Source organism: Protopterus annectens, chromosome 3.part1, assembly GCF_019279795.1.
Source record: "Protopterus annectens isolate FY-2018-M chromosome 3.part1, PAN1.0, whole genome shotgun sequence".
Taxonomy (NCBI): domain Eukaryota; kingdom Metazoa; phylum Chordata; order Ceratodontiformes; family Protopteridae; genus Protopterus; species Protopterus annectens.
The window spans coordinates 112,945,773-112,958,974 of NC_056732.1; the positions used below are offsets into that span (position 1 = coordinate 112,945,773).

At 41.2% G+C, this 13,202-nt stretch overlaps 1 protein-coding gene across 1 annotated transcript in view; it reads right to left on the minus strand.

Moving 5' to 3' along the window:
- The window catches only part of ASXL3 (ASXL transcriptional regulator 3), a 1,601,111-nt gene that overhangs the window by 1,340,291 nt on the left and 247,618 nt on the right, over positions 1–13,202 (minus strand). Inside the window, exon 2 of the mRNA XM_044066640.1 lies at positions 659–741. Coding sequence (XP_043922575.1) covers positions 659–741 — 83 coding nt within the window. The remainder of the gene's footprint in view (positions 1–658; positions 742–13,202) is intronic.

The window sequence follows — 13,202 nt, forward strand, 5'->3', positions numbered from 1 at the left end:
TGTGTGTGTATAGATATATATATATATAAAGTATACCACCAACAAATGAGAAAAAACGCTTACAAATGCACACACCACTACTACGGCTGCTGCATTCACAAATGAGGTGAGGTCTGACAGTCTGGAATATAGTCATGGCAATGTTAAAACACAACTCGTCACATATCTAACAACTTATTATAACCATGTGAAGTCTTTAAGCATACTAAGCTCTTCCATATTTCGGTTTCTTTACTACTCTGATAGATTCGTTGTAAAAAGATAGCCTATACTGGAAGCTTTTGCACATGACATAGCTTAATAAGCTATCCGAATAAACTCATGCAGACTGACTTACTGGCCCCTACCAATACTAGAATACGGGAAAATTTCTGACCTGTGACTGAATATTAGACATGAAAATTATGTTTGACTATTTGTTTGTGTTCTTGTTGTCACTTGGGGGATAAAAAAATCCTTCCTTGTGGGTAAAAACTACACAACTGGTTAGGTAGTGAAATAAGATAATATGTGCTACTTAATTATGTCAGCTGTCATTCAATATTACTCAAGTTTAAATGTCATGACAGTCTTCTTGACTCCCTTTTTTTTCACTGAGAACTACAGCCAGCTAATCATATTTCAGCCTTTAGTGCACAAAAGAACCGCATACACTGACCTTGTTTCTTTTAAGCCTTCTTTCTGAATAACCTCCAAGATTTGCTTTGCTGTCAGTGGTGTGTTCGGACGTTTCTCTAGGGCCTGGCAGAAAAGAAATGTACATGGTTAGGGAAACATAGATATACTTTAACCACTCTAAATCATACCTCTAACGTCTTACAGCAAGAAATCTGGACAAAGCCATAAACTATGGGGGAACAAAGGCCCAAAAATTGGAACAATTTTTAAATATTGCTATTACAAACTTAGAAAGTTGACAGCATAGCAGGTTTTGCATTTGCTTGAATTGTCTGAAGAGTATGAAGTCTGAAATTCAAATGTCTGCCATTATTTTCTGACATTAATTTTCAACAACTTGCCAATACTTTGCCAGAAAACCACAATTTTATGAAAAATGGACCAAAAACTTGAGGGAAAAATCCGGACATTCTGTGAAAATCAGTACAGTTGAGAGGTATGCTCAAGATTAATGCTATAACCAATAATCAAATAATTTATCTACTTAAAAGATCACACAGTCTAATAAACACAAAATTAAAACTAACCATTTTCTTTTACAAAGTTGGGTTTTAATCTACATGGCATGTCATTTTTACTATTCAAACAAAAACAAAAGCTCACGGGGAGCAGGTAATCCAAATTCAGTTAAGTCCCAAAAAATCTTGAGTTCTGAAAGTTAATTTTATTACTCTGCATTTCAATGTCTATTAAGTGTGGTGATTATATTCACCTGACTGTGCTTAAAACTATGGTCCCGTAATGGCATCCTTCCAAAACTTTTCTCTTGCAACTGACAATGCCTTTGATCACATTTCTAGTCTTACACTTAATTTCTTTCCACAAACCTATGACTTACTGCCTGACAGCCTAGAAGTTCAAGTGAGGCAGGAGTGCAGTAAGTCACACAACTGTCATAGAGCAAAAAAAAAAAAAAAAGGATTATTACTTAAAAAACTCATTACTTGCTGTAGTTTTCATTTAAATTTTAAGGAAACTATTTAATGAAGTTCATGGCATATTAAATACAAAACTGGTCATGCTGGATGGCATATATATGATGAACAGCTAATGAAGCCACTATTCCTGGGTTTTTTTTTATATGACAGGTACTAGCAAGAACAAAAGCCTGTAAAAGACTGTCTGTACAGATATAAAAAATAACTTATTGACAATGTTCCCTTATCCTGTATGATACAGAACAGAAAAAGGATGGAAATAACCCGTTAGCAAAAGGAGCAATGCAACCCATTCCTATCAATTGTGTAAGTTCAAGATAGACAGCAAATGTAAAATGGCTGTATGTCAGAATGCAGAAGGGGCGAGAGACGCTTAACAGCATTTCCATACTGATAAAGGGCGCTGCAACACCAAACAGTTGTCTTATCCTCCCCCTGGTTATAACATTTTACGGCTAGCTAGACGGAAGCCCAAAAAAGGAGGTAGCATTGCCATCATGTTCTTTAAACACCTTACACTTAACCCTCCAACTGTCTCATCCCCTCCAACCTCTCCTGCAGAACTTCTCAGTGCAAACTGTAAACTAAATACTCACACCTCTTAACAAACTGCAGTCTACAAACCACTAGGTGACAACATAGCAGTGGTAGAAAATATCCTTTCATCACTCAGCAAAGAACTCCCCAATGAAACTATTCTCATGGGTGATGTTAACATTAACTGGTTAACCCTCTCCTCTGGATCTCCCTCCTCCTCCATTAATCCTCATGGTTTCACCCAACACATATCCACACCTACTTATACTACCAAATCCTCTACTCATTCCTCCATCCTTGACTGGATTCTAGTATCTAACTCCCAGAAATATCACTTCCCAGAAACTCTTCCAGACACTCTTAGTGACCACTGCCCAACTAAAGTCCTCCATTTTACTCCTCACATGTGTAGACCACATAAGATCAAAGCATGTCACAAATTAGCAAACTTTAACTTCAACAAGTTAAACAGCCATCTCGATCAACTGGTCATTCCTCAGACAGTTACCCCTTGATGAAGCTGTATTAGAATTTATCTGCATATTCCTTAACATACTCAACTCCCTAGCCCCCATATGCAATATTAGAATACAAGCAATTTTATCCTCCTGGCTAACAAACACCATCCACTCCTCAATGGCTCAAAGGGATAAAACCTGGAAGCTCTAGAATAAAACCAAACTCCCCTCCCACCTCCAACAGTACAGACAACTATGTAACCTTGCAAAGAAAGCCATCACCACTGATAAGAGAAACTACTACACAAACCCTCCTGAATCACACCTAATTAACCCAAAGAAGTTCTGGCATACAATTAACCAAATCTTTCATCCAGGCAACCCCTTCCTAACCCCAACCTAACCCTACAAACACACCTCTTCAAACTGCCACAGACTAACCCCCATTTTACCAGACATCATCGGCAAATTAACCAACCATCCTAACTCCACCACCACCACCACCCTACCCACCAACCCTCTTAAACCTTTCAACACATCCCCAAGCTTTTCCCTAAAACTGTATCTACCAATTACATTAAATCCCTACTTCTTAAACTTAAACCCTGCTCCCCCTCAACAGATGGTCTGCCACCATTCTTTCTCCAGAAGGCAGCCAACTCCCTTGCTCTTCCCATTTGTAGTCTAATTAACCAGTCTATTACTGAAGCTAAAGTTCCTGCTATTTGAAAAAAATTCTATACCCTACCCATTCATAAAGGAGGCAATTGTACTGAACTCTCCAACTTTACACCCACTGCAATACTATCACCGCTCTTTAAGATCTTGAAAAAATATGTACACAAACAAATCCTACAACACCTCATACAAGATAACTTAATCACCCCCACCCAACATGGCTTTTGTCCATGCCATAGCACCTCAACATTTCTTTCATTAACACCATCTCACAATCCAGAGACCACAGCAAACTAGTCTCTTGCCTCTTTCTTGATCTCTCAAAGGGTTTTGACACAGTCTCTCACCCCTCCTCTTAAATAAACTCTCTGAACTAAACCTATCCACGTCTACTATCTCCTGGTTCTCCAGCTACCTCAGCAATAGTGTCCAATCAGTTAAATAGCTTTCTGCTATCTCCCCTGAACTTCCCATAAATATGGGGGTTCCCCAAGGTTCAATACTTGGCCCACTAATATTTTCACCAAAAGGTTCAATACTTGGCCCACTAATATTTAATATTTTCACCAATCAGTTATCTACCTCCACACCACTATCATCACTGGTACAATATGCTGATGACTCCACAGTCATCATCATAGCTAATACCCTCTCTGATCTACATACTACAACTAAAAACTCCTTTTTGTCTACTGAAAACTGGCTCAACCAGAACTACCTAATCTTAAACCAAAAGAAGACTAAACTTTTGCTCTTCGTCCCAAAAAATATAAATCACCTTAAACCCTCTATATCTTCCCTTAACAATACACCTATCACAGTTGAAACTCACACTAAACTACTTTAGGTCATTATCAACTACCAGCTGAAATTTGACCTACATGTTCTCAGTAACATTAAGAAAACCCACCAAAAACTTGGTCTCTTTTATAGGAATAAAAGCTTCCTATCCAGTAAAGCCAAGAGAGCCCTATCCCATGCCTACCTACTCCCAACCCTTCTCTACAGCTCTCAAATCCTCACCAACTTACAAACCACACTTCTCTCTAAACTAGAGTCCACTTACAATAAGGTGGCCAAATTTGCTGCTGTACAAACTACCATTCCCATAACTGCTTAGCACTCAGAAATCTAAACCGGTCAGCGCTTCCCTACTACCTTCTCCTCTCACCGCTTCAGATAATTCATTCAATACTGCACAAGCCCTCTTTCCAGCATTACCTCCATCATCTCCCCCCTACTCCCCACTCAGAACACTTCAGAGCTCAGAACATCTCCTCTCTATATACAAGCCAAAAATCTAAATTGGGAAGAACCTTTATAGCTATGCCCCAGCTGAAAGCTGGAATAAACTTCCCTTGGACGTTTGAAATATTAAGCCTAAACACCAGTTCAGAAATGCTGTAAAAAACACCTAAGCAATATATGGCTATGTCAGTGTAATCAACCCCTCCAATTGACTTTATTCCTCTCTCCCATCTTGCCTAACACCTTTCTTCCACGCATATATCACCCCACTTCCCTCCTCTCTGACTGTTTCACTTCATTCCTCCCTCTGCATCTATTTAGCTGATCTCATGATGATGAACACAATTTTTTACACTGTATTCTACCAGCTGTACTTATTAATCATTTTGAATCTATTTGTCTATTATTGTAAACTCAGCTTAATTCTTTTTTACTCCTGGTACCTATTGTTCATGTAGATTATGTATTCTGTATATATGCTTAATTAGTCATGTATATACGTTTGTGGAGCTTTTCTCCCCGGGTCTGCACTGAAAAAGGGCTATGGCCCAGTTGAACTAACCCGGTCAACAAATGTCAAATAAATAAATAAATAAATTATGAACTAACAAGGCAAAGACTACAATGATGATAAATTGAGTTCACTCATAAGAGGAACAAACCTGACTCCTGAATAGTCTCTTGCAGCCAGCTTTCATTGTTATCTTCAATACTTACTTACCAAAGGTGCTGGAAAGGAAAGCATGCATATTTAAAAACATCACCAAATAAACACCTGTTAGGTAAGGAAAATGTGAGGAAAAATGTGGAACCATGGGAAAAGTTGAAAAAATCCTTGTAGAAGAAAAATTAGAGTAGATTCTTGACTAGGGGCTTTGAAGACTTATCACTCAGCAAATCTGAAGACACTGATCACCAGACAGCTTCTGTCTTAAATTACACCAGAAAAATTAAAACGAAAAATTGTGAATGTAACCTTATCAATAAACAATGAAGTCATCACCTACTATAGAAGACAGCCAATATGTTAGCAGAAAAAGTCTGTTCAAACTTCACAGAAAGCAAATAAATATGACAAAAGTGTTACAGAGGCAAAGGGCTAGACTGCATGCATAACTACAAATATTATAACTGCCATCACAATTAAACTTAAAAAGTTCCATAGGCAACATGTCTCACTACTTCAAACACAGAATCAAGGAAAACATAACTAAATCCCTATCAAGCATACTAAACAATACCATAGCATGTGGGTATGTCTCTGACCTAGGGCAACTATAGCAGTGCAAACATTCAGAAGTGGGGGGGGGGGGGTCACATTAGACCCAAAACCATTTTAACCCATTAGCCTGATGCTTGTAATATGTAATATCATGGTAAAAGTGCAGTGGTGTATTATCTTACCATGACAGTAGATGTTCTGCTTCTCATTGTTGCAATATTCTCCTCCCCTTTTCTTCTCTGTCACCCTCCTTATTGCATGCTCTTCCCCTTCTTTGTCCTTTTTGCCAAATGCTACAATAACTTGCAATGAAGACAAAGTCATTACTGCTGTACCATGCGTGCATTTTGCAGAATGTCTTTGACAATTCTGGCAGAGAAATAATGTTGTCTAGTTTGCAGTCATCAACATGTACAGTCATGCATTGCACATTTATTACTTTTACATTTGAGAAGTCTTGAAAAGAACTGCCTACACTACAAAGTAATGTGGAACACCACTGGTAACCTTGCGGAGGATAGATGAATACGTTTCCAGTCCTAACTTGTTCCAACATGTTGTTTACCTCTTGTTTTACCCATTGAATTGCATATGTATTAAAAGTTTGATGTTTTTAATTTCAGTTATTCCCTTATGCGGAATAAAGTCAGAAGTCCAGCAAGGTGAGAATAAACATCAGCCCTTTATCACAAGGTACAATATTTTAGAAGGCAACATCCCCCATAACAAACCAGTATTGTTTCATAGCTCACTGAAGAAAGTCCCTTTTGCTTTTGTGAATAAGTCCTGTTTTGGTTAATGTCCTTCAGTGTCACTGTTTCAGTATTCTTTACAACTGGGATATCCTGCCAAGGATAGCTGAAATTCCTGCCAGCATACCAAAGCCTTTATACCTTACAGCTGCCTTAAGTCAGATGCATGTCCTACATACAAGGCGTAAGGTACATATGTGATGCATGGGTGCCAAATCCTCAGACATCCAGACCTTTGAAAAAAGCACCAAAAATGACAGCCCCCCCCCCTCCCCCAAGTAAATTGAACACAAACAGAAGAAGCAGAAAGCTGTTTGCCATGAAAGGAATAGCAAAAGGAAATAGCCTTGGAATCCAGGAGGAAATGGTTTGCTTAGAAACAGCTAAACCCAATTTCCTGGAATGAAAAGAAACAAAAAGATCTCCTGATTTCCTGACATGTTTTGCCTTGATTAAATCCCCACTCTAGCATTCTGTGAAAAGGGGGGAAAAAGGGCAGAAGATAGTTTTATTCAAAGACAAATCATTACACACCTTGGGCATAAAAGAGGGATTAGTATGGGACTTCTGGTATGCTATTTGAGCCATGAGCCTTTCTCCTTAGTTGCCTACACTCAAGAAGGGATCAAAAAGAGGTTTCCCCACAAAACAGTTTATGTCAATGAGTTTGGGGCTGGATTGTAAGCAGTGGCACGTTTCCCCATTTACCCTAATAAAGGATTATGCATAAACGCTCTTTACCGTTACTAAAGCAGGGGCATGATGCACAAGGACTAACTATCCAACACAATATATTTGAACAAGGAGACCAGAATGACAAAATACCTGAGCAGCAACAGGCAATTTCCTAACCTTTATTTTACAGGAGATTTAAGTTGTAAAAGCAATGCTGCAAACAAACATGGCAAAAAATGAAGAGAATCTGAAGCCTGCAATGCAAGACCAAAAATCCATTTGGACGCGATTCAGTTGTTAATTGATGGCATCACTGAGCAATGGGCTCGATTAGACACCACAGAAGCCAGGAGCCAGGGTCACTGAAATGGAAAAATGCACACGAAGGAAAAACCTTAGATTGATAAGGGTACCTAAAAACCTCAAGGAAGGTAACTGTCCCAATCTGGCAAATCAAATGTTGACCAAATAGACTAGCACCCCACCAGACAACATTCAAATACACAGGTCATACACAGCCCCATGGTGGCTGCAGATTAACACAAACTCTCCACCAACACATAAAACAGTGTGTTTTGAAACATATAACCAAAAAGAGACACTTCCTTCTCAGCTGTGGAGACCAAACAATCGACTTATGTGGGCAGACACCGTAATTTCTGTAGATCAAGACGTCTCTGTTTTTACGCTCTGAAGACAAACTAGACTCCTTCTTATCATTAAACAATTCAGGTTGCAGAAAATAAGATTTGAACTCCTGTGCCAGCTATACTGAAGTTTTTTTTTTCTACTAGGAGGTACAAAGTTGTTTGTTGACCCAAAAAGGGTGAGGGAAACATTAAAATTGGGCCAGGCAGATGGTTGGGAAACCCAAACAGTTCTAAAATAAACCACGAAGATAGAGAATGGACACCACCAGTATGGCTCCAGATAATCCTAAGCTCCACGACTCTCATGACCTGTTCCTACTCTTTAAAAGGCAATCAGCCTTTAGAGAGAGAGAGAGAGAAAGAGTTATGCTTATACTTGAAAAGCAACAAACGATACAACAGGGATCAGAAAATGGCAAACTCAAGACAGTGAAAGTGTGAGTTACCCACTTGGTCTTCATGCTTCCTCCTTCCATATGTTTTTTTTTTTTTCCCTTGAAGGATATTTCCATTTTAACATATAAGGGAGCCATAGTAGCTACTGATTATCTGGAAACTTGTTGGGGGCCCCATAAATCAAACACAATGGAAGTGTGGAGAATCTGAAAGTTAGAAGACAATCTGGGTGTGGCCAGGGAAGTACACCTTCTTTGTCTCACAGCTTTCTTGTTATGCAACACCAGACTTTTACATGCTCAAGACCCTCCCTATTTGGCAATAGGAGTGTAGCTCTCTCCCAGGAAGGACATTTGTAAATATGTTGTTTAAAAATATATGTACAGTTAAACAAGGTTATACAATTTAAGTTTATAGTTTTGCCACATGTTCTAAGTTTAGCAAACATAAGTTTGAAAACAGTTAAATGAGTCATTTTAATCTAAAAGATTTTATGTTATATACCACTGCAGGATGTTATGATGTCTGTTATTTAAAACCAAGGACCCCAAATGATATACTTTTGAGAGAGTTACAGAGTAAAATGTATCAATATGCTTACTCACAGGGTTAGAAGTAGGGGAGGACAGACTGATGGGGCTCAGCAGGAGATCTGGTTAGTGATTTCATGGAATGTCAATGGGCTATGCAACTTCATAAAAAAGCTAGAATTTTTGCAGAGATTATGAGGGCAAAAGTTGATATAATAGCACTCCAAAAGACCCACTTAAATGAAGAAGGTCACAGGTTTTTAGGTAAAGAGGGCTTTGACTTGCCAGAATATTAACACTACCCAAGAGGCAGAAGAAGGTGAGTAGTACTACTTACTGCACGCTCTCTAAAGTTCATAAATCAATGCCAATAGGGGGATCAGAAGGGTCAATATGCTGTAGTTAAGGTTAGACTAGATCACCCTATGGTGACTCTGACTTCTCCGTATTTACCCCCAAACATAAAATCCAGTGAACTCAAGAATGTCTTACTGAGATTGTGGCCTTTTCAGAGGGAGTGGTCCTCATAATGGGGGACTGGAATTTGATTTTGACAGACTAAGATGTCTTAGGAGGTCCGCATATACATATCAAACCTCATCATACTGTAAATTGTTGAGAAACTGGATGACGCCTGTAGGACGGCATGATGTAAAAATGGAAAGTCACACACCTGGAAACGACAGAGGTTAAACTTTCTATTCACTAAAACATAAGCACTGTGTAAGACTTGACAGATTTAGTATTAGCAAGGAAGACAAATGAGAAGTTATGTACCTACCATAACGTTCCATGTTAGTTGTCTTCTTCTCGCCTTCTTTCTTGCTGGATGGGTTCGGAGCCAATCCTCGGCTCCGACTCGGCCAATGCTAAAGCTCGAGAGCTATTTCCACCAGCTCGAGGCTCCCCTATATCCCACAATGCTAGGCGGTAACTACTCAGATCTTGTTTGATAGCTAAAACCATAGCAGTTCTAGTCTCCATAGGATGGAGAAGAGAGAAAAAACCCACCTCTATATAAACCTGTATGTAAGCTACCACAAACAGAAAAAGGGAGAATAGAGGTGGTAGAACATGTGGGAAGGAAGCCCCAATGGAAGATCCCAAAAAATTCCTATTGGTCTGTCCAGGCTTGGGGGAAGGAGGGTGGGACGCAAGAAAGAAGGCGAGAAGAAGACAACTAACATGGAACGTTATGGTAGGTACATAACTTCTCAATGTTAAGTTGTCAATCTCGCCTTCATTCTTGCTGGATGGGACCGCGTCCCTAGCACCTTACCCCGGTTGGCTTATCGGAACAGACTCTTGAGAAAAGTGGAACCAAAGTTGGCACGGTTTCTGGAGGCCATATCCAATTTGTAATGCGAGATAAAAATATGAGGTGAAGCCCATGTGGCTGCTGCACAGATGAAATCTATTGGTAGCCTGTCCTGAAAAGCTACAGATGTAGCTAATGCCCTGGTTGAATGAGCTCTAGGTCTTGAAGGCAGCTTTTGATGTCTGATTTCATAGATGAAGGTAATTATAGAGGTAAGCCATTTCGAAAGGGACACTTTAGAAACTGGAAGACCCATTTTCCCTTCCGCATAAGACAGGAAGAGCTGGTCAGATTTCCTGAACTGTTTAGTCCTGTCTAAATAATATCGAAGTTGGCGATGAACATCTAGAAAATGAAACTTTTGTTCCGACCTGTTGGAATAATCAGGGAAGAAGACAGGGAGATCGATAGTCTGGTTTAGATTTGCCTCAGAGGAAACCTTAGGCAAGAAGGATGGATTAGTCTGGAGGGACACCCTGTCTCTATGGAAAACTAAGTACGGAGGACTACTGCAAAGAGCATGAAGTTCAGATACCCTTCCAGCTGATGTTATGGCTACTAGAAAAAGGGTTTTCCATGAGAGCAACTTGAGAGGGCATGAAGCCGCAGGTTCAAAGGGGCGGAGAATCAAGGATGCTAGGACCAAATTCAAGTCCCACTGAGGTGGGGGATATTTGATTGGGGGCTTGAGCAAAAAGATACCTCTTAGAAAGGCTTTGCAAAGTTTATGGGACATGATACTGGAGTCCGAGACACCTACATGAAAGTTAGATATAGCAGCTAGTTGTACTCTAATGGTAGATGAGGAAGAGCCTAAATGAAAGAGCTCTGCCAGGAAGTCTAGGATAGACTGGATAGGTGCGGTGAAGGGGTCTATATTTTTAGACGCTGCCCAGAAGTAAAAACGTTTCCACTTACTATTGTAAATCCTTCTGGTAGAAGACTTGTGAGAGGCTATCAGGATGTTACGGACCGAATGAGAAATTAAAGGAAGCCTGGCTAGGGTAGGAATCGGAGAAACCACGCTGTGAGGTTGAGAGATTGGAGGGAGTGGTGCAGCTGGCCCGACTGGTGGGTCAAAAGATCTGGCACTGGGTCCAGATGCCAAGGCTGCTCCAAGAGGTAATGATGCAGGAACGGAAACCATATCTGTCGAGGCCAGTAAGGGGCAATGAGGATCATAGTGACTCTCAAGGCGATAGCTTTCTGAATTAGTTGAGAGATCAGTGGAAAAGGGGGGAAAGCATACAGAAGTCCCCGGGGCCAATAGTGGACTAGAGCGTCTCTGGTGGGTTGGCCTGGTAGAGGGAAGAGGGTGAAGAAATCGTGACACTTGCTGTTTTGGGGAGTAGCAAAAAGATCGTAGCAAGGCCGGCCCCATCTTTGAAAGATTTCTTCCAGCACTGATTTTTTTAGAGACCACTCGTGAGGCATGAGAATAGCCCTGCTCAACTTGTCCGTAATCATGTTGGACTTCCCGGGAATGTGCATTGCTATCAGAAAACGCTGAGAAGAGATCGCCCAATGCCAAAGTCTGAGTGCCTCTCGACATAAGGGATAGGACTTGGTTCCACCCTGTTTGTTGATGTACCACACTACGGACATGTTGTCCGTCTGAATTGCAATAGTCCCTGTGGGAAGAGAGTCCTGAAGGGCTTGCAACGCTAAAAGCACTGCTCTCATCTCTAAGACATTTATGTGCAAGTGGCACTCGAAAGATTGCCACGTGCCCTGGACTGTCCTGCCCTAATAATGCCCCCCCACCTGATCAGGGAGGCGTCCATTGTCACCGTGGCGATTGGGGGGGGGGGGAATGAAGGGTCTGCCCTGAAGAACTTGAGGTGATGTCATCCACCAAGACAGGTGATTCTTGCATGATTGGGTTAGCAGAATGATGTGAGACATTGGGAGCTGTTGGAAGGACCATTGAGAAAACAGCATCCACTGGAGGATCCGCATGTGAAAACGAGCTAGGGGAAGAAGTGTAATGGTAGCCGCCATGAGTCGTAATACCTTCAAAACTACCCTGGCTTTGATCTTGTTACATTGAAGCAGAAGGTAAACGTGTTTGCGGATATCTGATACTCTTTGCTCTGTCAGTCTGTCAGAAAGATGAACTGTGTCTAAGGTGGTGCCTATAAAGGTAATAGACTGACAAGGTGACAAGGCAGATTTTTCGAAATTTACTGAAATGCCTAGAGCTTGGCAAGTTTGAATGGTGAAGTTTCTGGATAGAAGAAGTTGACGCCTGGTGGTGGTGGTAAGGAGCCAGTCGTCCAAATATGGAAACACCTGGAATGCTTGACGTCTCAGGTGAGCCGCGACCACTGCCATACATTTGATGAACAGTAGGGGGGCTGTAGTGAGACCAAAGGGCAGGGCTCTGAACTGGTAGTGACTGGCTCCCAGCCTGAAGCGGAGAAACCTCCTGGAGCGTCTGTGCATTTTGATATGGTAGTACGCATCCTGAAGGTCTATTGAGCACATCCAATTGTCCTGACCCAAGAAGGGTAGAATGGACTGTAGCGTGACCATCCGGAATTTTGTTTTCTTCACATACTTGTTTAGCATGCTGAGATCCAGTATTAGTCTCTAGTCCCCTGTCTTTTTTGGTACCAAAAAGAATTTGGAGTAGATTCCGGATCCTTGCTGTTCTGCTGGGACTGGCTGGATAGCTCTTTTTGACAGCAGCTTTGATATTTCTAACGCTGCTTGTTCCCTTAGACTGGGTGGAACGCCTGGAAGGGATCCTTTGGGTTTGGATGGGATGTGAATAGAGGAGATTTTGTAACCCTCGGATATAATCGACTGTACCCATTTGTCTTGAGTGAGGGAAAGCCAGGCTTCTGGGTACAGTGATAATCTTCCCCCGGCTGCCTCCGAAGGTGGACAGCCGGGCAGCTCCTCAGGGATGCTGAAAGGGTTTATCAGAGAAAGTCTCTCTGCTACCCTGGTTTTGCGGACCACCTCTGCCCCTAGGGCGGCATCTATTGTTGTTCCCCCCTCTGCCTCTAGAGGGGAATCAACTTTGTGCGTCAGATGAGACTCCTTGTGATTTGCGGAACCACATCCCCCCCCCCTCTGACCTTTGGGATAAGGTCTGGAAGGGGTAGAAAAACAGA